This window comes from Miscanthus floridulus, chromosome 1 (genome assembly GCF_019320115.1).
Source record: "Miscanthus floridulus cultivar M001 chromosome 1, ASM1932011v1, whole genome shotgun sequence".
Lineage (NCBI taxonomy): Eukaryota > Viridiplantae > Streptophyta > Magnoliopsida > Poales > Poaceae > Miscanthus > Miscanthus floridulus.
In genome coordinates, this window is record NC_089580.1 from 54,791,583 (window position 1) to 54,819,115 (window position 27,533).

Here is a 27,533-nt window from a genome sequence, read left to right on the forward strand (position 1 = left end):
GATCAGAAGTCATACTACCTGCCGACTTGATCTGGACGTCGCCAAGGATAGAATAATATGATGAAGGAGAAGCAGAACACACCCAAAGATTAGAGCTCGACAGTATAGAAGAAGTCAGAGTAAACGCTACCCTTCAATCAGCAAGATACCTCCAAGGATTAAGACGCCACTACAACAAGAATACCCAGCCTCGATCATTACAAGTCGAACACCTAGTACTAAGAAGAATACAAAAAACTAACGGACGCCATAAACTACTCAGTCCATGGGAAGGTCCTTTTATCGTCACAAAAGTCACCGGACCTGGCACATACAAGTTGATAACTGAAGACAGAAAAGAAGTCAACAGTACATGGCACATCAGCCAGCTAAGAAGATTCTACGCATGAAAACAACTCAAGGAAGAATATATATACAAGCCACAAGAGATCAATGTTCATGATCAATAAAGATGCTGCTCCCCAACAACATATGTACTATTATGACTTATCAATGTTCATGATCAATAAAGATGGTTCTTTCTCGACAACATATGTCTTATTATGCCTTTCCCCGAGTTATTTCCAATGAGCATACTAGCCGAGAGCAAAAGAGCTAAAAAGATGCTTGAGCCCGCCGATGAGGGTAGCTAATAAGCTAACACCCGAACAAAAAAGCAAAATGGCTGAAAATATGCCTGAGCATACCGGCCGAGAGCAAAAGAGCTGAAAAGATGCTTGAGCCCGCCGATGAGGGTAGCTAATAAGCTAACACCCAAACAAAAAAGCAAAATGGCTAAAAATACGCCTAAGCATACCGGCCGAGAGCAAAAGAGCTGAAAAGATGCTTGAGCCCGCCGATGAGGGTAGCTAATAAGCTAACACCCGAACCAAAAAGCAAAATGGCTAAAAATACACCTGAGCATACCGGCCGAGAGCAAAAGAGCTGAAAAGATGCTTGAGCCCGCCGATGAGGGTAGCTAATAAGCTAACACCCGAGCAAAAAAGCAAAATGGCTAAAAATACGTCTGAGCATACCGGCCGAGAGCAAAAGAGCTGAAAAGATGCTTGCGCCCACCGATGAGGATAGCTAATAAGCTAACACCCGAACCAAAAAGCAAAACGACTGAAATTAAGCATGAGCAAGACCCTCCAGCTCCTTGTTCCAAATAGCAAGAGGCTCGGGGGCCACACTCATAAGATCCCAAGAAGCGCTACACAGTTTCGCTTAGGAAAGCACTCAGACGACGCTTGTACCTACTCAGCAGAACCTGAAGGAACAAGACAAGGCTTCCAGAACTCAACCATGAAGTGCTCGGGGGCTAATTGTTGATCCTAGGATGTTTTTGCAACCAGGGAAAGGACCAAATAATGACCACATCCCGAGTTAAGCCAAAAAGAAGGAGCTAAAGATACTTGAGATCACCGGTCCTAAGTCTTTTTAGCACTAACAAGAACACAAAGTTTGTCAAGACAACGATCTATACCGAGTTGTTTACACGGCACTAACGAAAGCCAAAAAAGCACTCGACAGATCAAGAAAGTTTGTCAAGACAACGATCTACCTAAACCGGATTGTTTACAAGATGAAGAAATATAGGCAAAGATGCTTACAAGTCACAGATGAAATCCAGACAAGCACTCGTCAAATCAAGAAAGTCTGTCAAAACAACGATCTACATATACCGAGTTGTTTACACGGCACAAACGAAAGCCAGAAAAGCACTCGATAGATCAAGAAGACATCAACAAAAAATAAAGAATCTTCATTCAATCTTCATTCAAAAAGAAGTTTAGTGTTCTATTATAGAAGATGGAGCACAAAGGTCAATTACATCAAGCATTGTCATCAGGAGAAGAAATATCAATGTTAAGATCATCAACAATCCTCCTAGCTAAATCTTCGACCTCGGGCTCCACCTTCTCAACAGCATCTAGGTATTCTTGACTCTCGGCTTCATCAGCAACCTTAGACAAAGGAAACTCTGGAGAAAGAACCCGGACCTGGGCAAGAACATTCCTAGTACATAGTTGGGCGCACCTCTTCATGAACTCCTAGAAACGGGTCGGCACTTGGGGAATAAACTGAGCCCAAGATTGACCATCATCCGCTGAAGTCCGGAGAAGACCGGCTACTGACCAAAAGGATTTCCACAAGGCATTCTAGTTCTCAGTAGCCATCGCCAACTTGCCAGTCAAGGTTTCGATAGTTTTTTGGGCCTGCACAAGATCCCTGTCAGCTCCACGCCTAATCAACTTAGCAAGCGTGAGTTCTTCTTCAGCTCGAGTAATTACCTCCTCAGCCTTATTGTGGTTAGTACGAACAAGTGTCTTCATCTCCTCAATACCCTCCGAGAGCTTCTGCTTTTCAACTCGGAGAGCTAGGCCAGGCAACAAAAACAAGTAAGCAGAAAGGCAAGTTTGAATACAAAAGGAAACAAAAAAGAACTCGCAATACCAGTGCACTCTTTCTTCGTGGCCTCCACATTTTTTAAGGCCTCCTGGGTAGCAGCTTCCCTCTGCTTTTCTGCCTCAATCACCCGAGCATGGAGAGCCTTCTCCTCCTTCTGATGTGTCTGACGCTCGGTCTCCAACTCGGCCTGATAGAGGTCAAGCTCTGCCTTTAGGGTACTCACCTTAGAAGACAACTTTTTCTCGGTTTCAGACAAGAAAAAGAAGCTGGTATGATCATGAGAAAAGGACTAAGCAAAAAGAGAGAGAAAAACAAGACATAAGGACAGAAGAAAAATGAACATCCAAAGAAAGAACTTCAGAAAAACTTACCTGGAGCTTTTCCCCAAAAGAAGTCGCAAGGGTCGACAAGCTTCCCCAGGCGGCGGTCAGCTCTAACAACTAATGAGTAGCATCAAATTGATGCAACACATCATCGTCCAAACACGGAGCATCGGTACCAAGAGAGGCAGAAGGAGAAGCCGGCGTAGACAAAGAAGGAAGAACCAGGGCCATATCCTAGGAGGCCCCGGCTACCTCTTCAGACGGATCAACCCGAATGGCCATAGTCACCCCCAGAGTTAGTAGATCCGAAGCAGCATGATCACTAGGGGGCCCCGTCTCCCTCACAGCCACCTCAATGATCGTACTTTTCGAGTCCTTTAACTCAGTACGCGGGGGCGCACCAGAGGACTGACAAGAGGGCGGCTGAGGAGCAAGAGAAGGCGAGGGTCTACAAGATGATAAGAAAACTCAACGATAAGAATATGAGTCAGGGAAAAATAAAATAGAAGCAAAGAAGCATGACAAGGAATCACTCACTCAGCTACCCTCTTCTTCAGAAAACCAACAGAGGACCTAAGAGGGGGAACTATAGCGGCAAAAACATTACCGCCACCCTGTGACAGGAGCGGCGCGGTCGGTACTGGAGCCCCAGAAGAACTCAAACCCGATGATTGCTTACTACAAGAGGACAAGACCAAAGTCAAAACAAAAAGAGGGGTTCAGCAATAGGAAAACAAGAAAACAACTCACCGACGAGTAACAAGGGCGGCATCATCATCCTCTTCTTCCTCACTCTCGACCAAGGCCACCATGGCACCAGCTGAAAAAGGACAAAAGTACTCAGCAAAAGATAAAAACAAACAACAAAAGAGCAGAGCGTATTAATATGCTCACCTAAGAGCATGCTAGCTACAACTGGAGTACCTGGACGAGTACTCGACTAGACTTCTTGGCAGCAGATGGAGTAGAAGAAGAACTATCCGCTCGCCCCCTCTTTCTGAAAGTACGAGGAGCTCGAGGAACTGGACGAGGAACATACTCTACATATACATCAAGGTTTGCGGAAGAAACGCCAGGAAATATTGTGGTGGTCTAAAACTTATTGGTCAAGGATGCCCCTGCAAGACTACCCCCAGCCTCCACATTTGCAGGGAAATCATCAAGGGGAATTGGATCAGCGAAATTACGCCCCAATTCCTATAAAAAAGTAAAACAACAAGACAAGGAAGATTAAGCAAAAAGTGGATACAACAAAAGACACACAAAAGTACCTGCATAAGAAGAGAAAAACTCACAGCAGGGGGCGGGTTATTAGCTCTATACTCAAGGACAGCAAGCAGGATGACGCTTACTCCTTTCAGCATCTTTTGAAGATGCTCGAGCACCTCCTCATCAATCAACTCAAGGGCAAGGACCATATGAGAAGGGTCATCCGCCCCAGAGTACTCAAAGCCATAATTTTCTCGCTCCTTCAGAGGTTGAACTCGGCGGCGAAGAAAACTAGAAATAATCCCGAAGCTGGTCAAGCCTTGCTGTTTCAGAGTACAAATCCTCTCAAGAAATGGCTTGATCGCCTGGACTTCAGCCGTCGTCATAGGATTCTTTTCCCATCGATCATTAACCAAGGGACCAGATCTAGAATGAACGGAAAGAGGAGGAATCAAATTGGCGGCATAAAACCAGTCGGCACGCCAATCCCTCACAGAATCAACCAGGTCATAGTCAAAGAATTTGCTCTTAAGATCCTGGCAAAACTGAATCCCGCAGCCACCAAGAACATTGGTGTCATCGTGGTGGGGTTGTGGCTTCAGACGAAAGAAGTAACGAAAGAGAGAAAGAGAGAAAGAGAGAAAGAGAAGGAGAAAGTCCAAGGAAAGTTTCACAAAGATGAACGAAAACAGAAAGATGAAGGACATCATTGGGAGCAAGATGATTAAGGCTAATCCCAAAATAGCTGAGAAATCGGTGAAGAAAAGCAGAAGTAGGAAGGCAAAGTCCGACACGGATAAAGGAGACGAAAAGAATAATCTCACCAGGACCTGGAGTAGGGACCCGATGCTCGCCTGGAGCTCTCCAATCAGCAATATCCTTGCTCTGAATCAGACCATCGCTAACAAGGTCGCGAAGCTGATCTTCATTCGTTGTTGGAGCCGGCCAAATCTTCTGAGTAGCCCTCATGGCCATAAACTCTTGATTCTCAATCACAGAAAGTGATGCCTCCTCGTCTACAAAGGCCGCTTGGGACTTGCTCGCTGATTTCTTCCTACCCATATACTAGTGGGAGCAATAACAAACTAGGAGGCAATGATGATTTGGACGGTGGCACTCAGATGACGGCAACAATGGCGGCGGCAGAAGTTTGAAGACTAGGGTTTCAAGGGAAAATCAGAGCAGTAAAGAAAAAGAAGAGGAAAGGCCCTTAAATAGATTTTACACCAGTAAAAACGCGGCCCACCAGGCCCGTTTTAACACAGCATGAGGACGCAACGGTCCATTTACTGACACAGCTAAAATGATGGACGGCACAAATCCACACAATGATACAGTTCAACGGGCAGATTTCAGACTTATCCATCCAGCACCATGGCGGAGTTATCATATTACTACAAAAAGAACTCATCAACAATGAAGCAAAGAAGGGTTACCTCACTAGGAATGCAACAACCCGGTCCATACAGAAAGAACTTCGGAATCTCGTCAACAACCGGGTCATCAGGAGAATAAAGAATGACAACTCGGAAGACAAGATTCTTTCCATTATAAATGATTTCAAAAAATAGAAGATTACACATCTTACAAGACCCAATGAACTCGGTACTATGACAAGCAAAGTAGCAAAGAGGAACCCGGACATGGCTAGGCTCTGGAATGACTACGTGTTCCAAATTGCTACTTGGTAGAATAAACCGTCCTCGGCTACACTATTTTCTTCAAAGGACTGACGCAGTGCATCCAAGGCGGAAATCAACAGCACGGCGGGACAACATGGAGCAGAGAAGACCGGCAGGCATCTGTCTACCCAAGTCCGATGTGATGCTGGATATGGTGTTGATCTGCACCGGATAGTCTTAGGGCAGGCGACGAGGATCAACCCAGAACTGCCAGATGAAGGAACGCATCCCACATCAAAAGACTCCCTCCGACTACCGCCACGTACTTCCAAGTACAATGCTGCTGCGGGATTAGCCTACCTCTAATCCCTATCACAAGACTCCCTCCAGCTATGGCAACTTACACAAGAAATGCAAAATACGCTCGGAGGCTGCTCTACTTCACAAACTACCATATTCATGACTACGGAGACTTCAGACCACTCAACAAAATACTCGATGAATTAAAACAGCACACAAGGAGGATATTTATAGGCCAAAGAAGCGGTGCACCTGGACCAGGAGCACCAACGGAACAAACCTAACAAAGGACATAGTGAAAAGACAGAATTCAACAAAAGAGGACTCATGCGTGAAGGAGCAATACTAAAAAACGAGCATATTTGGAAGAATATACCAACACTGTACAACTTATGAACAAACATCATTTACTATCACCCACCACCATACAACTACATCTGACAATAGCAGACTACCAGAAAACATGCCAAGACCCTGTATCCAAGTTCTTTTTGGATAAAAGAACCCAGCAAGAGGCTCGGGGGCTAAACTCAGTGAGTGCATTTTTTCCTTCAAAAAAGCGCAAATCACACAGAAGACTTCCTCAAGATAGCAGTTTTTCAAACAACATAAGATTCAAGACCCTCCAACTTTTTGTTCCAAATAGCAAGAGGCTCGGGGGCTACACTCAGTGAGTGCACTTTTCCTTCAAAAAAGCGCACATCACTCAGAAGACTTCTTCAAGACAGACTACTTCAAGGCCACAAGACAAAAAGAACCCGGACATGGTGTTATTGGCACATTACGATTTATAGTTACATCAGATGGATGTAAAGACGATATTTCTCAACGGGGATTTGTATGAAAACGTTTACATGGCACAACCCAAAGGTTTTGTCGTGGAAGAAAAAGAACGTATGTGATGCCGCCTGTAGAAATTCATTTATGGATTAAAACAAGTCTCAAGATAGTAGTATTTAAAGTTGATGAAACAATGAGAAAGTTTGAGTTTTAAATAAAATGAGAAGGACAATGGCGTTTATGCGAAGTTGAAGAATGGAATTTTTTTTCACATCCTGTGAATAGATGATATTTTATTCACTAGTAGTGATGTTAATCTGTCATTGAAGAAGAATAAGTTTTGTCCTCAAGTTTCAATGTGAATGATCTTGGTGAAGCGTCATTGGTTCTAGGAATCGAAATTCACCGAGATAGAAGAAAATGGGGTATTAGAACTATTGCAAAGGCATACTTAGAAAAGATTCTAAAGAAATAAAGTATGCATGCGAGTAAACCTACGCCTGCTCCTACAGTCAAGGGTAATAGATTTGGGAACTTTAAGTGTTTCAGGAACCGATATGAGATCGATCAAATGAATATGGTTCCATATGCTTCAACTGTTGAAAGCTTGATGAGTGTACAAGTATAAGGAGGTTAAGGGAATTAGTACCCGGATTTAATAATGGTAGTCAACAGCAATAACCATTTAAAGTAGTTAACTCGTAAGACAGCAGGTCAAGTGTGCTGCTAAATACATTGACATTGAGTTATATGTTGTAAAAGAGAAAATCCAGAATCATTTTGAAAGCATTGAGCATATGAGTACCAAGCAAGTACTTGTGGATCCGCTTACCAAAGGCTAACCACCCAGTGCATTCAGAGAACACACAGTCGACATGGGTTTACGGAAAAGCCTATGATTTCTGGATACTAAGGGCCTAGCTGAGAATCTGTTTCAAAACAGATAGGTGCATTGTAGCTGTTTAATCTAGTGGCAACTGACCATGATGATGAGGCATGCTCTATGCACTGATCTATGATGGAATGAGAAAAAGATAAAGTAAGTTGAGTTTAAGTCATAAGGTGAGATCAAGGGGGAGAATGTTAGGATGATCTCCACCAGTTGGCCCAATGACCAATTGGGCCCTTATTCCGCGCCCTGATCGGGGGCACTCAGCCAGTTCTCCTAGCTGATGGCCCCCCGTCGCGTAGTGCCATAAAAGGACGGTGGGGGCTGGGGCACAAGACATGAGGTCACCGGTAGACGCCAGCCCCACCCCGAAGTTCCTAACCCTAGACCAATCGAGAGGGGTGCTGTGAGCGACGGGAAGCGCCATCGCCTTCGCCGTCGCCACAGCACCGCACCTGCACTGCTACTGCATTCGATGACCTAGCAGGCACCTGCATGGCTTCCCCTACTACGACTCCAGTGGCCATGTTGCGGTGGCGCCGTGGCCGTGACTGCGCATGACGAGGTACATCACCAAGTCTCCCATCTAAGTTATATTTTTACCTACTAATTTACACATAGATGGTCCTAGAATTCTATCAGCCACATGTCGGGCAGCGACGTGCCCTCGTGGAGGCCCGTGTGAAGCGGCGTGGCAAGGCACTCGGTCCTCTGGTCGTTCGCCATGCCGAGGAAGAACTTGTCGTGGACGGAGGCGGCAGCCCACATCTTCCTCTTGCCCTACATGGCATCCAGCCAGTGCTGGTTCGCGGCCGTGCGGTGCTTCGCCACAAAGCCGTACCACCAGTCTCGGAACGCCGTAGGGGAGCACGCGTCGTCGCACATCAGGGACCTGAACTCGTTCTGTGCCACCGGCGATGAGCCACGGAGGTGCTCCTTGATGCCCTGCTCCACGTGCCACGAGCAGAAGCGGTGGTTGGCCCCGGGAACACCGCCTTGACGGCTCCGGCCACCGTGTCGCTGTCGTCAGTGATCACGGACGCGGGCCCGTTTCGGCGGTCGTTCGACTGCTTGAAGGCGCGTAGCAGCCAGACGAGGGAATCGAGGGACTGGTCCGAGGTGACGCCGCAGCCAAGGACGATGGGCGAGCGGTAGTTGCTCAGCCCGACGAAGGGGACGAATAGCACGCCGTGCTTGTTCGTCCGGCACGTGGTGTCGAACACGACGACATCGCTGTAGCCCATCATGGAGTCGGTGTCGGCCCAAAAGAGATTCTTCAGGCGTCCCTCGCTGTCCAGCTCGTACCGGTAGAAGTACTCGCAGTCGTACTCGGTTTCGGTTTTCCTGCGGCAAAGCTCGAGAACTGCGTCCCATTCGCCCCGGTCGATCGGCGGCCGTGCCATGTCGTCGTGCCTGCGTGCAGATCTTGTAAGATATATGTATGAAAGAATTGCAAACAAGTTGTACGGGTAGGTATTAGAGGAATGTAGCGCCGAGACGGGCGGAGGCGGCGGCGCACGCCTACCTCTCGAAAGCGGCGCAGATCTCACCGAGGATGTGGAAGATGGCGGCGACGAGACCGGGGACGGTTTACTTCTGGAGGAAGAGAGTGGGGAGAGGACAAAGTCTAAGTATCAGTTCCAAAAAAAAAACTAACCTCAATGTGCTCTTTATAATTGCAGGATAACAGGAAGGTATAAATCAGCCGTCAATCGTGGGCAGGATAACTGAACAGTTCTTTTATCAAAACACGCTCATATACACTGATCTTTATTTTACACTAAGGCCTCATTTGGCAGGGCTTTACTTCACTAGTGAAGCCATTTTTTTTTTGGCTTCAGCTCCACGAACAGTTCCACCGATGGAGCTGAAGCGGTTTTGGTAAATCATTTGGTAAAATGGCTTCCCTGTGAGAGCATGTTTTTAGGGGCCTGGAGGAGAAGCCGGGAGAAGCCACTTTTTTTTGGCTCCATCCCACCCCAAATCACTGTGAGAGCATGTTTTTAGGGGCTTCACAAGTGAAGCTATTTTACTTTACTCCATTTGGTAGAAAACGGCTCCAAACAGCTTCTGAAGCCGGTGAAGAAGCCCTGCCAAACAGGGCCTAACACTTCGATGTTTATAATTGCTGATGGACACTAATACACTATTTCATTTTGTTTTTCTTAAAATTATGGCTATTAAAACAATATTTTTTAGTGGATAGGAGAGAAATTAAAAGTGACAATTATGTCGCTAACCAGTAACCACTATACCACAACTCTTAGTGATTACAAAAAAAATCATAATTTTCCATATGAAGTTGGATGAAGAGGAACTTTATATCAAAATTATAGAGCTCAATGAGATCTACAAGTTTATAGTTGACAAATTTTTTATTTAAAATAATTTATAGTTTCAAATTTTTATATTAAACTCATAGATTTTGAAATTCAAAATTTAGAATTTTGGAACGACATCCGGCGCTGACATGGTCTATGCAAAAGTTGCAATTATCAATATGATCTATACCTTTGTAGTAGACTTTTTTTTATCTAAAATCAATTATAGTACTAATAAATATTTGTTTCATTTTCTTGGATTTTAGAATTCAAAATTTAGAATTTCAAAAGCTAAGAAAATAAAATAGATACTTATGACTCTAAAAGATAAAAAATATCAACTACAAAGTTATAGATCGTATTGATAACAACAACTTTTGTATAGACCATGTCTCCATCCAAGATCGTGCAAAAATTTTAAAACATAAAAATTTAGAAAATTTTATTCACTAAAAAATTTCAAATAAAAATCGTCAACTAAAGTTGTAGATCTCAATGTGCTCTATAATTTTGATATAAAGTTTGTCTTCATTCCACATCATATGCAAAATTATGAATTTTTTAGATAACTATTAAGGTTTGTGGTATAATAATCAAGGGCATAATTGTCACCCTTAACTTCTCTCTTCCGTTCTCTCTAACAAAATATTATTTTAATAGACATAGTGTCTGGGAGCCCATTACTACAGTTGAAGAATATCTTCTAGCAAAAACAGGTTGAGAATATCCATTAACAAATACTATGGGCTTGTTTGGGACTGTTTTGCTCCAGTTTTTACAGCTTTGCTCCACCAACTTCATCATAGAGCAGCTTTACTGTGGAGTTTGTGGAGCAGGTGATACTGTTTGGCACACAGCCTCCCTCTAGGAATGGGTTGTTTCTATGCAAATGGTCTATTATGTCTCTGGTGATTTAAGTTTGTCCATTCAAGCGGTATCCAGAAAATAAATATTTTGGTTAAATAATTTCCATCATTCGGATACAAAAGCACACACCATCAATCAAAGCACACCGTTGCATCTACTACACACTAGCACATCAGAGCTCCTGAAGCAGTGAAGAACGTCGCGCATAGCTGCACTAGGCTTGCATGTGGCCTCCAACGGGACGGCCCGAGGCATGGTCAGCCCGCTAACTTCAATACAGACCCCGGCAAACACGAGAGGAGATTTGGTATAAGTCTGCTTCTCCATATAAAGTGGCTTACATATAGTACTAGCAATCCTTTCTATAATATTGGATGACCAGAGGTGGAGCCCGAGCTGAGGGAACCGTACCCTCATAGGGACGCTCTGCAAGAGGTCTTTATGGACATCCAATCCTCTTTCCCATTTTTTCAGGATGAAAACCCGACCACCAATAAGCCAAGGTCCGCCTTGGAGCACTTTGGAACCATTTTCCCCCAGCAGGAATTGAAAGAGGAAAAAGCCATTCATTTATGAAATGATCTCAAGAGCCCCTCCGGGTTCCTAGATCTTAGGGAGGTCTTTATTGAGATATTCGAAAGGCAGGTCTCTCCGAATAAATAGTATACCCTTAGAGTAACTCAAACTAATTCCTACTTTTTTCGTTCTCCACGAGCTCTTCTTCTGGGACGGCCACGATCTTCTCATCTCTAGTTTAAGGTGAAAAGTAGTCGAGTTTTCTCTCAATGTCGCCCATAGCTCCATTACACCCGCAGGTCATGTCAATCTTGAGGCCATCGACTCTGTCCCAATCATGCAACGGTGCAGAAAGAGCGGCGGAGAAAGAAGAGTTGTTGTGAGTAATTATCCTACAATTCAATTAACACTACTACAAAAACGATTTTTAGAACTGTTTTTTAAGGGCGGCTCCACTACCAACTGCCCCTATAGTGGGTGAGCTCGGGTCCCATGATTCCAGTCGCCCCTACAAATAGCACAGTAGGGGCGGCTGATGATACGAGCCGCCCCTACAAATGGGTCAATTTGTAGGGGCGGCTCACTCACTAGCCGCCCATGGTGTTGCGATTTGTAGGGGCGGCTCAATCACCAGCCGTCCCTATAAATCACACTTGTTCATCATTGATCATCATTAGTAGTTGTGATTTTTCTTTTTAATCTCTGGATAAAATTTGTAACTAGTTTTTTTTCCTCATACTAACTCCAAATGTAATGATTTTTTCCTAAAATTTTCTAAAATCATGCCCTATCAAGTTACTGTGTTGATTTGATTATTCTTTTCGTTTGACAAAGTTTGAGCAATTCAAATTTTCAAATTTAAAAAAAATGTTAGTTCTAACAAGATTTTAAAACACCAAATGATTTCAGCTGAAAAAGTGATGAATACCAAAGATGTATAACTCATCAACATCTACAACTTTTATTTTGGTTATTTCTTCATCTGACAAAGTGATAGTAAATATTGTTCATAAATCAACATGTCTCTCATATAGTTTATGAAACTATGGGTGATATGTGAATTTGTGAACAATGTTTACTAACACTTTGTCAAATGAAGAAGTAATCAAAATAAAAGTTATAGATAGTGATAAGTTCAACAACTTTTATGTTCACGACTTTTGTGGTTGAAATCATTTAAGGTTTTAAAATCTAGTTTGAAGTTGTTATTTATTGAAATTCAAAATTTGACCAGTTCAAATTTTGTCAAATAAAAATGTGACCAAAATAAAAGTTGTAGATAGTGATGTGTTCAACAACTTTTATATTCATCACATTTACAGCTGAAAGCATTTAGTGGTTGAAAATCAGGTTTGAAGTTGTCATTTTTCTAAAATTCAAAATTTAAATTGTTCAAAATTAGGGACACAGATAGATGACCATACTAAAATGATAGAGCATGATTTTAGAAAATTTTAGGAAAAAAAACCATATCATTTGGAGTTAGTACGAGATAGAAAAACTAGTTATAAGTTTCAAACACAGATTAAAAAGAGAAATCACACTTGTTCATCATTGATCATTATAAACAGTTGTGATTTTTTTTAATCTCTAGGTAAAATTTATAACTAGTCTTTCTCCCTCATACTAGCTCCAAATGTGATGATTTTTTCCTAAAATTTTCTAAAATCATGCCCTATGAAGTTACTGTGTTTATGTGGCAGAACCGCATAATCTAATGTCTCACAGGAGTGCTCGTCTTCCATTAGACACTAAGCACTCGAGGGAGAACACTAAATTACTCGGTTCCGTCGGGCACACCCCAGGGGAGAACCCGAAAATCCACATTTTTGCCATCAGGATCACAAACGAGGGAATAAAGCCTACAACATTTAACAATTTCTTACATCACTTGTAGTACAACATCAGAGTATAATATTTAGCATTATAACAGCGGAATGTAATCATATTATCATAGTTATGACCTGTTTAATTTAACAGCGGAATATAAACATATGATCAGAATTACAGCAGAAATAAATATATATTCATAGCATGATGAAGCATTAGTATATAAGTTATGACAACAGATTATAAATCTTTCATTTATGAAAACATTTGGTGAGGGTTGTAAATAAACTACGAGCGCAGCGTAAAGGAATCCTCACTGAGCCCACCAGGAGGTATCCACATACAAGGGTCATCTCTATCATCCACCTATCACCTGCAACAGGAGGAATAAAACTCTGAGTACTCAATTATACTCAGCAAGACTTACCCGACGGGAGGAAAGAAAAGACTCCAAGGATATGCAAGGCTATCTGGCTTGTGAGTTCATTGCATCTGCAGAAAGCATCACTAAATGTGCGTCCTTATATTCGGTTTTGATTAATAGCCGCATTGGTTCATTAACTAACCATTCTAGGTAAGCACCTGTGCTACTTTCAAGCAGGTGGTAAGCAATCAGATTTCCTTTTCCCATCCTTCATCTTCGATTCTTACTACGATGCTAGGCATGAAACAAGTCGTACCGGATTGCCTGGCGATTCGCGAATCAATGCCCCCAGCTAGGTACCTCGAAAACACATGCCCCACTTGTACCCAAGGCACAAGCAGGACCAACCCATCACTCTCCTGTCCTGGGTGTCCAGGTCCCCGTCCAAACTTGGACTCCAAGCCCCCACCCCTGAGTCCCAGACTCAGTGTGGTGCAAGGACCTCCACCATCCCTGCCGCCAATCAGTCAGTCCGGAAAGAGCCAGATCCACGACAAGAGAGCAACAAGTCTTCCAAGCGCACATACCCAAGTATGTGCTCGGGATAATAAGTTTGTGACTTGCCTCGATGGCTTATGCAACGATCGGTCCTTAACCGACCAGACAGGGAAAACAGTGTTACCAAGCCATGCCCCGTGTCCACGGCGACATGACCTCTTACACCCACCAATACCAAAATCATATTCCTACCCGGTCACCATTTTCCCTTCCACCATTTATGTATTCCAAGTGATAATAATCCACTAATATATTTCCTATCTCTCGCGAGTGACAGACTATCACTCGACTTCTACCGGAGTCCTGTAGCATAGCAATCTACACGACCCTGTCATACTAGTAAGACTCATAGGATAAAGATATATATATACAAGTGGGTTTCAACCAACTCCTTAAAACTTAATGCACAAATATAATTTAAACTGTAGAAAGTAGGGGTTATGAACCGGGGCTTGCCTGGGTGAGATATATATTAAAAAGTTAGTATCTGCATCTTCAGATCATCCACATCATCTAAATAGAAAGCCCATTGCATCATCTCCTGGAGAGAATACCATTACACCATCTTCAGATTCCCAATCATCCTTCGATCGATCCGTTGATCCATCATCGTACCTATATGATATGCAATGCGATGTAATGCAAAGTCATAATTAATCGACTACAATCGTGACTCGTAAAATACGACGTACGCCACTCGAGTTAATGGGCTAGTTCTAACGACGACCGTACTTAGGCTACATATACACATTGTCGGATAAGGCGTTATTTCCCAACAATAATTTTAGTTATATAAACCAAGGTGTTTCTTTATTTTATTCCATCTATTTAATCATTATTCGAAATAAGACATCATTATCTATTTAGCAAACTAATTATTCTGGAGCTACAAAAATTACAGTGAGTACCTAATATTGCTAGGAGCCTACCGTAAAGATTTCAGATCCAACACTATTACCAATTTACCATAATAATTCCTATAAGTTTATATTTTTATAATGTTAAGTACCTCAAATTAATTATATAGCTCCCAAAAATATTATCGAACTATATGAACAAAATACACTATTAGATAGATCTTGATTTTAGGAACTCAACAAAAACTGGTTTCACTATTTTTAGACTCCTATACCATTTTATATTGATTTTACAAGTTAAACTAGAAACCTATTTAGAAAAGTATTTCGCAAAAGGAAAAGGGGCCGACGTCCACAACTTGCCTAGTAGAAGCGCGGCCCAGGGGGCGAGCCAGGCCCAACACGGCGCAACGGCCCAGATGTGGGGGCGGCACATGGCTGGCCCGGCGAGGCAGGCGGCGTAGACGGCCCACTCGGGCGCAAGCGGTGCGCGCGGCGAGCAGGCCGGCCCAAGCGGCGTGGGCGCGAGCGTGGCCCGACAAGCCGACCCACGCACGGCCTGCCCCCAAACCGGCCTAGCGATTTATGCAATAAGGACCCTGCGTTTTCATGAATTTAACCTACAGTCCAGAGTCCTATTTAACTGAGTCCCGTATTTCGCAGTAAAGACCTTGTATAAAAATTCTGCTTGTATTTATACCCTTCCTTCCTTCTTCATTCTCCAAAGCAGAGCAGCTAGCAGGGAAGGCCTCCAGGCGCGGAAGGGGCAGCTCGTCGGCGAGGCTGGCCGTGTGGTGGTGCAGCACGACAACGACAACGAAGGTGCCTGGGAGGAGCAACGCGCTCGGTGTGGACGGGGCGAGGCGCTGCGGCTACGAAGGTGGGACGGCGGCTCCTGCATGGGACCAAGGGCTCGCGCAAGGCAGCAGGGAACCGGAAGGCAGGCGCGGCAATGGCACAGCAAGGGATGCGGTAGCGAGGCGCAGCAGCGAGGCACGGGCGCGCGGGCACAGAGGAGCCACGGGGAACCGCTATTGACGACCACTGGAGCTTAGGAGCGGCTCGACACAGGCAAGGAGAGGAAGAGGCGTGGCTTGGAGAAGGTGGAGGAGGGTCTGGAGGTGCTGAACACGGCTGCAACCGGTGGGGCCACGCGGGCTCGGTAGATGCGGTTGGCTTCGGGCTCAACGACCGTGGGCACGGCGGCAGCGTGACATGCCCAATGATGGCGTGCGGGGTGCGGCACTGAGCTCGGGAGGGGCAGCGCCATGGACAACTATCAAGCACGGCCGAAGGGGACCCGCTGCACTCGCGCGCACGCGTGATGACCAAGTGACGGTGAGCGGTGGGCAAAAGTCACAGAGGTGAGGAGGAGCAGCACTGCGGCAAGGCACCGGGATGGCGTGGCCCCGAGCGCCTCTGGGTGGCAGCGGGCTCGGCCCAAGCAGTAGCGGCAGCATGCGGAGGAGGTGCCTGGGAGGTGGGGCGGCACGGCCGAGATGGTGGTGGGAGCGGCCGCAGGCGCGAGCAGCGGGACAGCGGACCAGCGTAGGCTGGGATGCGCTCGCGGGGAAGGAAGATGAAGGGCCGGCTCAGTCATGGGGCATGCGTGCCCAAGCGGGGAGCTGGGCAACGGGGCAGCAACGGAGCGCGCAGCACGGCGGCACAGCACCGGCACTAACGCGCACAAGCAGAGGAGAAAACCGAGCGAGAGAGCAAGCGAGCAGTGCGTGGCAGCAACAGCTCAACCTGTGCCTTAAAGCACACGAGGGCAGCAGACAACAAGGACGATGCCCTGCCCAACTATCCAGGGGAGCACGCACACGAGCAGCACAGTGCCATGCGTAGGACAGCAGCAAGTGCGACCATGGCTAAAGGACGAGAGCGGGCCAACGAGGAAGCAAGATCACGTGGTCATCTGCACGCCCAGTACAGCAGCAGCAGTACCAAGCAGGGAAACAGACACGCAGAGGCAAGAAAGGACACGCAACGTAGAGACAGGCAAGACCGAGGCAGGCGGAGGCAGCGAAAGTAGCACGAAGGAGGGACACATCGTACACACGCCAGAGTACTGACTACTAGAAAGTAAAACTCGAGCGCTACACATACTAGAAATTGCAGCACTGCACACTGCAGAAACAAAAGGACATTGAAAAGATGACACCTGCAGGGACTGAACTCGGCACAGCAGCCACAAAGAATGGTGAACTATGACCTCCTTGTTAATTCTTTCAAAGTCCTGACGACATTAAATATCTTAGTGATGTATAGATAAGCTATCCTTGAATGGGCGCTGTTGAATTCATTGAACCATCCACGTAAATGTTTTTTGACTATTTTTGTAGCACGTGCTATATCGATATGTTTTCTGGCATATATATATATATATGAACAAACCAATGAACTGATCAAAGCAGGTGCATGCAGACCTGAGACGATCGATTAGAGAGCTAAGCATGAATGCACGTACGTCCGGAGCTAAGCAGAGGTATCTAGATCAACGAACGAAGCTAGAGAGGGAGAGGCAGCAGGAACACAGCGCAGTCCGAGATGACTCAACTTGGCGGGACGTGAAGGTAGACAACAGCGCTATGACAAAGACAATAACGCGACGAGACAATGGAAGCAGACTATGGTACAGTTCCATTAGCGATATCAAGCAAGCCCGCGTACACGGCGACGTGGTCCGACAACGCGACGCGGATGTGAACAACGAATTGTTTATAAAAATGGTTTTTCACGCTTAATCAAATAAACAAGCCATTCGCCCTTTTATTTGCGATTAGACATACATAAGTCAAATTTTAAAATCCGAGAAAAATCGTTTTAGAAATTTTCTTAGGCCTAAATCACGATGCTAAACGAGATCGTAACACCGGGGTGTTACAACAGAAAATGGTGACCGGGCAGGGATATGGTTTGGGTATTGGTGGGTGTAAGAGGTCGTGTCGCTGTGGACGCGGGGCATGGCTTGGTTACACTGCTTTCCCTGTCTGGTCGGTTAAGGACCGATCGTTGCATAAGCCATCGAGGCAAGTCACAGACTTATTATCCCGAGCACATACTTGGGTATGGGCGCTTGGAAGACTTGTTGCTCTCTTATCGTGGATCCGGCTCTTTCTGGACCGACTGATTGGCGGCGGGGATGGTGGAGGTCCTTGCACCACACTGAGTCCAGGACTCAGGGGTGGGGGCTTAGAGTCCAAGTTTGGATAGGGACCTGGACACCCGGGACAGGAGAGTGATGGGTTGGTCCTGCTTGTGCCTTGGGTAGAAGCGGGGCGTGTGTTTTCGGGGTACCCAGCTGGGGGCTTTGATTCGCAAATCGCCGGGCAATCCGGTACGGCTTGTTTCATGCCTAGCATCGTAGTAAGAATCGAAGATGAAGGATGGAAAAAGGAAATCTGATTGCTTACCACCTGCTTGAAAGTAGCACAGGTGCTTACCTAGAATGGTTAGTTAATGAACCAATGCGGCTATTAATAAAAACTGAATATAAGAACGCACATTTAGTAATGCTTCTTGCAGATGCAATGAACCCACAAGCCAGATAGCCTTGCATATCCTTGGAGTCTTTTCTTTCCTTCCATTGGGTAAGTCTTGCTGAGTACAATTGAGTACTCAGGGTTTTATTCCCCCTGTTGCAGGTGACAGGTGGATGCTAGAGCTGACCCTTGTGTGTGGATATCTCATGGTAGGCTCAGCGAGGATTCCTTTACGCTGCGATCGTAGTTTATTTACAAACCTCACCAAATGTTTTCATAAATGAAAGATTTATAATCTGTTGTCATAACTTATATACTAATGCTTCATCATGGTATGAATATCTATTTATTTCCGTTGTAATTCTGATCACATGTTTATATTCCGCTGTTAAATTAAACCGGTCATAACTCTGATAATATGATTACATTCCGCTGTTATAATGCTAAACATTATACTCTGATGTTGTACTACAAGTGATGTAAGAAATGGTTAAATGTTGTAGGCTTTATTCCCTCGTTTGTGATCCTGATGGCAAAAATGTGGATTTTTGGGTTCTCCCCTGGGGTGTGCCCGACGGAACCGAGTAATTTAGTATTCTGCCTCAAGTGCTTAGTGTCTAATAGAAGACGAGCACTCCTACGAGACATTAGATTAGGCGGTTCTGCCACAGTTTATTTAGTCATTCTTTTCGTTTGACAAAGTTTGAGCAATTCAAATTTTCAAATTTAAAAAATAACAAGTTCTAACAAGATTTTAAAACACCAAATGATTTTAGCTGAAAAAATGATGAATACCAAAAATGTATAACTCATCAAGATCTACAACTTTTATTTTGGTTATTTCTTCATCTGACAAAGTGATAGTAACATTGTTCACAACTCAACATGTCTCTCATATAGTTATTGAAACTATGAGTGCTATGTGAATTTATGAACAATACTTACTAAAACTTTATCAAATGAAGAAGTGACCAAAATAAAAGTTGTAGATAGTGATGAGTTCAACACCTTTTATGTTCACGACTTTTATAGTTGAAATCATTTAAGGTTTCAAAATCTTGTTTGAAGTTGCCATTTATTAAAATTCAAAATTTGAACTGTTCAAATTTTTTCAAATAAAAAGATGACCAAAAAAAGTTATAGATACTGATGTGTTCAACAAGCTTTATGTTTATGACTTTCTTATTTGAAATCATTTAAGGTTTCAAAATCTTGTTTGAAGTTGCCATTTATTGAATTTCAAATTTTGAACTGTTCAAATTTTATCAAATGAAAAGATAATCAGAATAAAAGTTGTAGAGAGTGATGTGTTCAATAACTTTTATGTTCATGACTTTCTTATTTGAAATCATTTAAGTTTTTAAAATCTTGTTTGAAGTTGCCATTTATTGAAATTCAAAATTTGAACTTTTCAAATTTTATCAAATGAAAAGATGATCAAAATATAAGTTGTACATCTTGATGAGTTCTACAACTTTGATGTTTACAACATTTTCATTTTAGATCATTTTTTGTCTTAAAATTCAATTCGAAGTTCACAAATTCAAATTTTAAAATTTTTAAATATATTTTTTATTTTACAAAATAAAATGTATCATTATATCTATATATAAGCAAGTAATTTTTTATGTGTATGGAAAAATGTAGCAAATTATTTTTTATTACATTTATATATACATTTACACATTTATAAAAAATATGCAGAAGTAATATTTAAAAATATGTGAAAATATTTGTAGAGTCGGCTAAATCAGAAACTACGCCTACAAATGCACCCGCCCCTACAAATGACTCGTATAACACACACGGACAATCTATCGAGCCGCCGCTCCCTCCGCACCCCTTCTTCTGTTCGCTCTCTCCTGCTCCCTCTCCGCAGCTCTCCCACTCGGTGGCCGGTGCTCTCTTTCTCATGGAGGAGCTCGATTCTGCAAGGAAGAGCTCAATCCGGTGAGGAGGGTCCCGGATCCGGCGGCTGAACCCCTGTTGTGTCCATTTATAATGGCACACGGTTAAAAGGCCTGGAAAAAACGCCATCCTCTCTCTCTCTCTCTCCCTCGGTCGCTTCCGAGGTGGCGGCGCCCTCTGCGGCAGCGTGCTGTCGGCCCCTTCCCCTCCGCCCCCCACGCAGCTCAGCCTCCATGTCGAACTCCCCGTCCAATCCTCGCCTCCTCCAACTTCCTCGATTCCTCGTCTGCTCCTGGCCTCTACCATCCTTCCCTCTGGCGACCTCTCCATGCGTCCTGGCGGAGCTCGCATCAGGTAGGCCCGGCTCTGGCGCCCGGTGTGGGCTCCCCTGGAGTGGCACGTCGACCTGGGTGGCTGACACCTGGCGCGGTGGCGGCAGCGGCAACCTAGGGTTTTGCCTCTCCATCACCGGCCCATGACCGGATCCGGTGCCTCCATGGCTGGCCACCCAGCTGCGCTCAGCCACCGCCCATCTGCAGCGGCACGTCTACAACATGGTGCGTCATCGCCTCCTCTCCCTCCCACCTCTTCTCCCTGCGTGCGCGTGCTGCACTAGGAGGCATGTAGGGTTCTAATTTCCCCAATTTTGCATATATATGGATCTCGGTTCTATGATTCGTGGCTCCCATTTTTTTTCTCCAGTAAGATGTGAATGACTCTGCATCCCATGTGCTCGATGGAATGTCCATATGAGATGTGTTCAATACACACTATCATTTTTATAACCTGCATTTCATCTGCAGAGGTAGTTGCAAGCTACTCCAGCAAAGGTGTACAGTTCTTCAAATATGAACTCTAAATTACTCAAGAATTTATTTGTTTGCAGATCATCTTCTACCTATGGATATGCTGGAAGCCATGGGACAGCTCTTTTATCTTCTTCCATGTATTGTTTTTGAAAGGTAAACTTGATGGATTGGCATCGCTCACATTTTAAGTCTAATATATCATATGTGCATGATGAGATTATTTTTTCCATACATGGAAGGGACATATTCTAGCTATATGGTACAATTTTGTTACTGTTCTGAAATTGGTTGGTTGCTCTGTGAGTTCCATATGTTATTTGGGGCTAAAACAAATCCAAGTTCTAGCTTTTCGAATATAGGATAATAGTGGACGATTATCCAGTGGTGGAATGAAAATATTTACGGTTAAATCTGCATGCTTTGCTTTAAAAAAATCTATCACCTTTACCATGAATCATAGATGCCTATACATATGAACTAGGAATGAAACAACTGCAATATAGTGCCACTGCCATAGACAAGACAGTGTCGTGGCTTCCTCCATCATACTGATGGGTTTGTTATATAGCTTCAGAACAATAGAAGTGTGCTTTAAAAAGCAACAGGCCAAGGAAATGGCAGTAAAATACAATCTAAAAAGATGCACCAAGGTAATATCTATTGACCACTTGAGGCTAAACCAGAGAGAAGCCTTTACAATATATATATGTTAGTACCTTGGGAGAAGCTTTTGGTTTAAACGCAGAAACCTGCTCCACTAATATGATATGGAACGAAGGCGGCCAAAGTACCACATACTGCAGCTAAAGGACATGGAGATATGCAAAGACGGTATGAAAATGCTACAAGCTTATATATGGTCACCTGCTGTCTTACTTCTAACCTAAATATATATTTATGTGCCCAGCTTTTCAATTGCCTGGAACACATTTTGAAAGATTGACAAAGCTGCATGTGCTTATCTCTAGAAATCTTGTGTCTTCGTAATAATGGCCCTGCTCGCTTCTTATAATCCGTACTTTTTAACTTATTTTTTCAGCCGTAATAGTATTTTTCTTTCACAATAAATCAGTCGGAATAATATTTCGGTTTGTTTTTTCAGCGAAGCGAACGGAGTCATACTTATGTGCCCATAGCCTTACAATTTCTGTACCTACAAACCCATCCTTCATGGTTTAGTACCTTGCAAGCACTTACAGATTATTGTTTTTTACATGCCACCTAATTCAAGTGTACAACAAATTCGATATGTATGGAACATCTTTTAGTTAATTACTTCCTACATTTCAGTTGGGCTCCACGCGAGGAGAGGGCGTCCATGTCGCCCACAATTCATACAGCCCTCTGGTCTCCGATCCAGCGGCTGAGCTGGCTTTGAGCCGATTAGCTTTGTCCTGCTTCTACTTCTAATCCCAACATAAAAAATATCTACTCCGCCTTATCTCGTTGATTGTGCTCCCTCCCAGCATCCATGATTTTTCAGGTGCTTATAACTAGTGCACTTATTGAAGGCAAGCTGCTCCTTATCGGAAGTCAAAAAATAAAACAGAGGTAAACTTTCAATAGAATCGTGTTTGGCTGTTTTCCATTTCCTATGGCGTTCACTATTCATGTTTGATCTCCTAAGTGGAAAGCACATTCCACCTAGTCATGTAAGTTGACATTGTGCTTGTCTGTGCAGTTTATTATACGCTAGTGCTCTACATTCCACTCTTGTACCATGCCTCAGTATATGCATGTAACGCAAGTAATTTCAGTAAATGAATACTAATTGTTTGTTACACTACGTGAAAACAGTTTGTATATATTCTTGTGAATTGGACTTGTAATGGTAGTTTATATAATGCTCTTGTGCTTGTGGTTAGATTTGAATTATATATGTTCTGGTTAGATTTGAATTATATATATATATATATATATATATATATATATATATATATATATATATATATATATATATATATCTTTTAGTCGAATTTGAATTGTAAATTTTTTTTTGTGGAAAAATGCACTGTAGGGGCGGCTGGTGTTACCAGCCGTCCCTACAAATTGCTTTGTAGAGACGGTATGGTAGGGACGGCTGGTCGAGCCGCCTCTACAAATCATTGCTGTAGTAGTGTAAAACTCTAAAAATTAAAATATTTTTTGAGGTGCTCCAGAAAAAAACATGGAGTTGGCCACCAGCTTCACATTTTTCTTGGAGCGGAGTTTTTGGAGTTGAAGGTGTTTAGCAACACAGAGATATAGCGGAGCTAAAAAAACAGGAGCGGAGGAGTCCCAAACACTCCTTAACATTGAAAGATGTCCTTTAACAAATCTCTATCTCCTATAATCGTAAACCCCACTAACAGTCTATCTCGCACATACAAGTCATCCACATCAGCAGCCCACTAACACATGCAATTATGGCACATATCTGTTCATGTACGCTATCAACATAAGTAAACCACGTCATCCACTAATATGCATTTATTTTTCTAGGTCAGCTTACCACAATCCACGAAGGGACTGTTTGGAATATGGGAAAACTTTCCCATTCCTATGTTTTTTCTGTGAAATTCTTATTTGGTTCATGTGAAATTCATGTGTGTTTCAAATAGGCCCTAAAATTTATTAGCGATTTCCACAACAACGCGCAGGGTATGCTTCTTGTTTATCATAAACACAAACACGCACTGTTACCCTATGTACGCTCATGATGACTACTAAAGACTAGTTAGCATCACTTAAAAGATCGACAAAGTTACGGTAAACGATTGTTTGGGTCTTACGTGTACCCTTTGTAAATAAAAAATCACATCCCCTAGCACTAAAAGAATAATTATGACCAAGTTATGCAGATCCTATTGGTTTAAATCTTACGTGTAATTGGTCCATCGGTTCCCTGATGTAGGCGTGATAAGCTCGCATGCAGCACAGACATAATCTTTCAAACTTTTTCTTTGCTACTAGTAATTGGTTAGAAATTCTCAAAAAAAAGTAATTAGTTAGAAGCATAAACAAATGTGGTCATATAACATGGCCAATAACAACCGTGTTATAGAGTGGCATGAGTACAGTGAAGCCATAAGCGTCAAGCACTCACGTGTATTAATTTTAGCTCTAGTACATATCATATCTTCCTTTGTAAATAGGACATAATCTTTGTTCTCAATGTAGATATATACAGGAATTTCATATATGACATAGCCACACAGGGTATTGCTCTTGCTCTGTGTGTTCCGTGTGCTTGTCTCTGCAACCGTTAAGGTAGCTGCTGCACTAAAGTGTTAGTCTAAAATAAAGGTCAGTGTATATGAGCGTGTTTTGAAAAGAAAAACTGTTCAGTTATATTTTGCGAAACCTGGATTCCAATGACGGCACCCGTGAAATTTGTTTTTTTTTCCTTTTGAGGGAAACCCGTGAAATTTGTTACTGATGCGTTGATCTCGGCATGATTTCTTTCTTGTTACCCTGCCCACGATTGACGGGAGGTTAGCTCATTTTCTGGAATGAACTGATACTTGGACTTTCTCCTCTCCCCACGATCTTCCTCCTGAAGTAAACCGTCGCCGGTTTCGACCCCGCCATCTTCCACGCCCTCGGTGAGCCCCGCGCCGCTGTCCACAGGTACGCGCCGCCGCCGCCTCCACCCTCCGGCCGTCTCGGCGCTACATCTCTCTAATACCTATACTCTACTTGTTTGCGATTCTTTCATACGTACATTTTTTTTTTTTGCATGATCGACGATCTGCGTAGGCACGACGACATGGCACGGCCGCCGATCGACCGCGGCGAATCGGACGCTGTTCTCGAGCTTTGCCGCAGGAAAACCGAAACCGAGTACGACTGCGAGTACTTCTACCACTACGAGTTGGACGGCGAGCGACCGCCTGAAGAATCTCTTCTGGGCCGACACCGACTCCGGCATCGACGACATCATGGGCTACGGCGACGTCGTCGTGTTCGACACCACGTGCCGGACGAACAAGCACGGCGTGCCGTTCGTCCCCTTCGTCGGTCTGAGCCCCCACCGCACGCCCATCGTCCTCGGCTGCGGCGTCACCACGGATCAGTCCCTCGATTCCCTCGTCTGGCTGCTGCGCGCCTTCAAGCAGTCGAACCACTGCCGCCGAGACGGGCCCGCGTCCGTGATCACTGACGACAGCGACGCGGTGGCCGGAGCCATCAAGACGGTGTTCCCGGGGTCCTACCACCGCTTCTGCTCGTGGCACGTGGAGCAGGGCATCGAGGAGCACCTCCGCGGCTCGTCGGCGGCGCAGAACGAGTTCAGGGCCCTGATGTGCGACGACGCGTGCTCCCCGACGGCTTTCCAGGACCGGTGGTACGGCTTCATGGCGAAGCACCGGACGGCCGCGAACCTGCGCTGGCTGGACGCCATGTACGACAAGAGGGAGATGTGGGCTGCCGCCTTCGTCCACGACAAGTTCTTCCTCGGCATGGTGAACGACCAGAGGACCGAGTGCCTCGCCACGGCGCTTCACACGGGCCTCCACGAGGGCATGTGGCTAACCGAGCTGTGGCGACACGCCGACGCCTGCACCCACGCCCTGCGCGGGGACGTTGCCGCGCTCGACCACCAGGCCGCCATGTCCCGGCTGGCGCTCACCACCGAGCACCGGCGCCTGGAGGAGCGCGCCGCGCGCCTGTTCACGCCGGCCAACTTCTACCTCCTGCGCGAGGAGATCAAGATGCTGGGCAGCTTGGACGTCCTCGTTGAGACGCGAGGCCGCCATGCCGCATCCGGCGAGGTGCGCTACGCCGTGGGATTCAAGGAGCGCCGGGGCGTGGTCTTCGACGTCGAGCGCTCTGGCGATGATGTCCTCAAGTGCAGCTGCCAGAAGATGGAGCGCGACGGCCTCCCCTGCCGGCACATCTTTTGCGTGATGCGCCACGCTTCCATGTCGCAGATACCGGCCTGCTGCGCGCTGGGAAGGATGCAGCGGCGACTCGACGCCAAGTGCGAGAGGCTCGACTCTCGAGGAGATGAAGGACCTGGGGCGTCTGGTGTTCGACCTGGCGTCGCAGGACGCTAAAGAGTTCCAGGAAATCATGAAGTTCTTCCAAACCTGGCTGCGAGATAGGAATCGGTTCTGCCCCCCAATCTATCTGGAAGATACGAGTCGAGGCTCCGGTGCCGAAGCCGTAGAGGATGACGATGGCGCCGACGCGGAGAGTAGCACGCCGGTGGCAAAGAAGATCAAATTGTTCAACGACTGAGGTGAGGTGCGGCACGACAGATTTTCATGCAGACTGAGTGCGTTACAGGCATGCATCTAGTTAATTTTTATTAGTCATCCTCTGAATGCAATGCCCCTTTTTTCCTTGACTCTGCGCGAGATACCTTCTTAATGCAATGCCTCTTGGAGTCTTTCTTCAGGGACCGAGTTTTAATTCGTAGTTAATTTTTATTATAGTCGTCCTCTGAAATATAGTTTTTGTTTCATGGTGGGAAACATGTGCTGTGGCACTTACTGTCAGTGGCAGTGGCACTTCCATGGTTTTTTTCTTGACTCTGCGCAAGAAACCTTCTTAATGCAATGCCTCTGGAGGGGTGATGTGCAAACACGGGACTCGAAATATCGGTCGTTTACAGATTTGACACTGGATCTATATTCATAGACACAGATTGACCCACTTGTCATCCACCCGAATATCATCATAATCAAGGAGTCAATCTTTCGAGTGTCATTTTTGCAATTTTTTCGAGTCTGAGTTTTATTTCTTTAATAACAAGGTCTGTCTCGGTGGGAAAAAATTTCAATACCACACCGTCGCATAGAACCTCCGTGCGACACCACCCTATCGTGTGATAGGACACCATTCAAAAATTATAACTGCTCGGCTCGATCACGCGGCACCGCTGATCGCCTTGCCTATAGGTGGGATCTGGAGGTTCTATGCCACAATGCCGCATAGAATTTTTTTTCCTGTGTCGGTGCAATGGCAAAATAAATCTTGCATTAAATTCATAATTTATCCAATATGGTCAGCATCATTTAAAGATTGACAGACACCATATGTGATTGTTTAGATCTTACGTGCATTTATGACTCTAAATACACCTCGTCTAGCTCTAAAACAATAATTATGATAAAATCATGAAAATGATATTGGTTCAAATTAATGTTACGTGCAATTGGTCCATCGATTCCCTGATGCATAGACGTGATAAGCTTGCATGTAGCACAACAGTCATAATCTTTCAACTTTTTCTTTGCTATAGTAATTGGTTAGAAGCAGAAACAAATATGGTCTTACAACATGTCCAACAACCGTTGTGAATATAGAGTGGCATGAGTGCAGTGAAGAAAGCCATAAACGTCAAGCACTTACGTGTATATATTCTAGATCTAGTACATATCATATCTTCCTTGTAAATAGAACAGACATCGTCTTTGTTCTCATTCTAGATATATACAAGAATTTCATAGACGACAGCCACATAGGGCATTGCTCTTGCCCCTGTGTGTTCTGTGTTCTTGTGTCTGCAACCCTTTAAGG

General features: G+C 44.6%; 2 protein-coding genes across 2 annotated transcripts; one reads left to right on the forward strand and one right to left on the reverse strand.

Moving 5' to 3' along the window:
* Window positions 1–8,398: 8,398 nt before the first annotated feature.
* LOC136457014 (protein FAR1-RELATED SEQUENCE 7-like) lies at window positions 8,399–9,091 on the reverse strand. The gene is made up of 2 exons (XM_066457057.1): window positions 9,040–9,091; window positions 8,399–8,927 (listed from the first exon to the last, which is right to left on the reverse strand). The coding sequence occupies exon 2, from the start codon at window positions 8,915–8,917 to the stop codon at window positions 8,399–8,401; it is 519 nt and encodes a 172-aa protein (XP_066313154.1). The 5' UTR covers window positions 8,918–8,927; window positions 9,040–9,091.
* Window positions 9,092–24,570: 15,479 nt separating this feature from the next.
* On the forward strand, window positions 24,571–26,359 carry LOC136484215 (protein FAR1-RELATED SEQUENCE 5-like). The gene is made up of 2 exons (XM_066481441.1): window positions 24,571–24,638; window positions 24,768–26,359. The coding sequence occupies exon 2, from the start codon at window positions 24,950–24,952 to the stop codon at window positions 26,063–26,065; it is 1,116 nt and encodes a 371-aa protein (XP_066337538.1). The 5' UTR covers window positions 24,571–24,638; window positions 24,768–24,949; the 3' UTR covers window positions 26,066–26,359.
* Window positions 26,360–27,533: the final 1,174 nt, after the last annotated feature.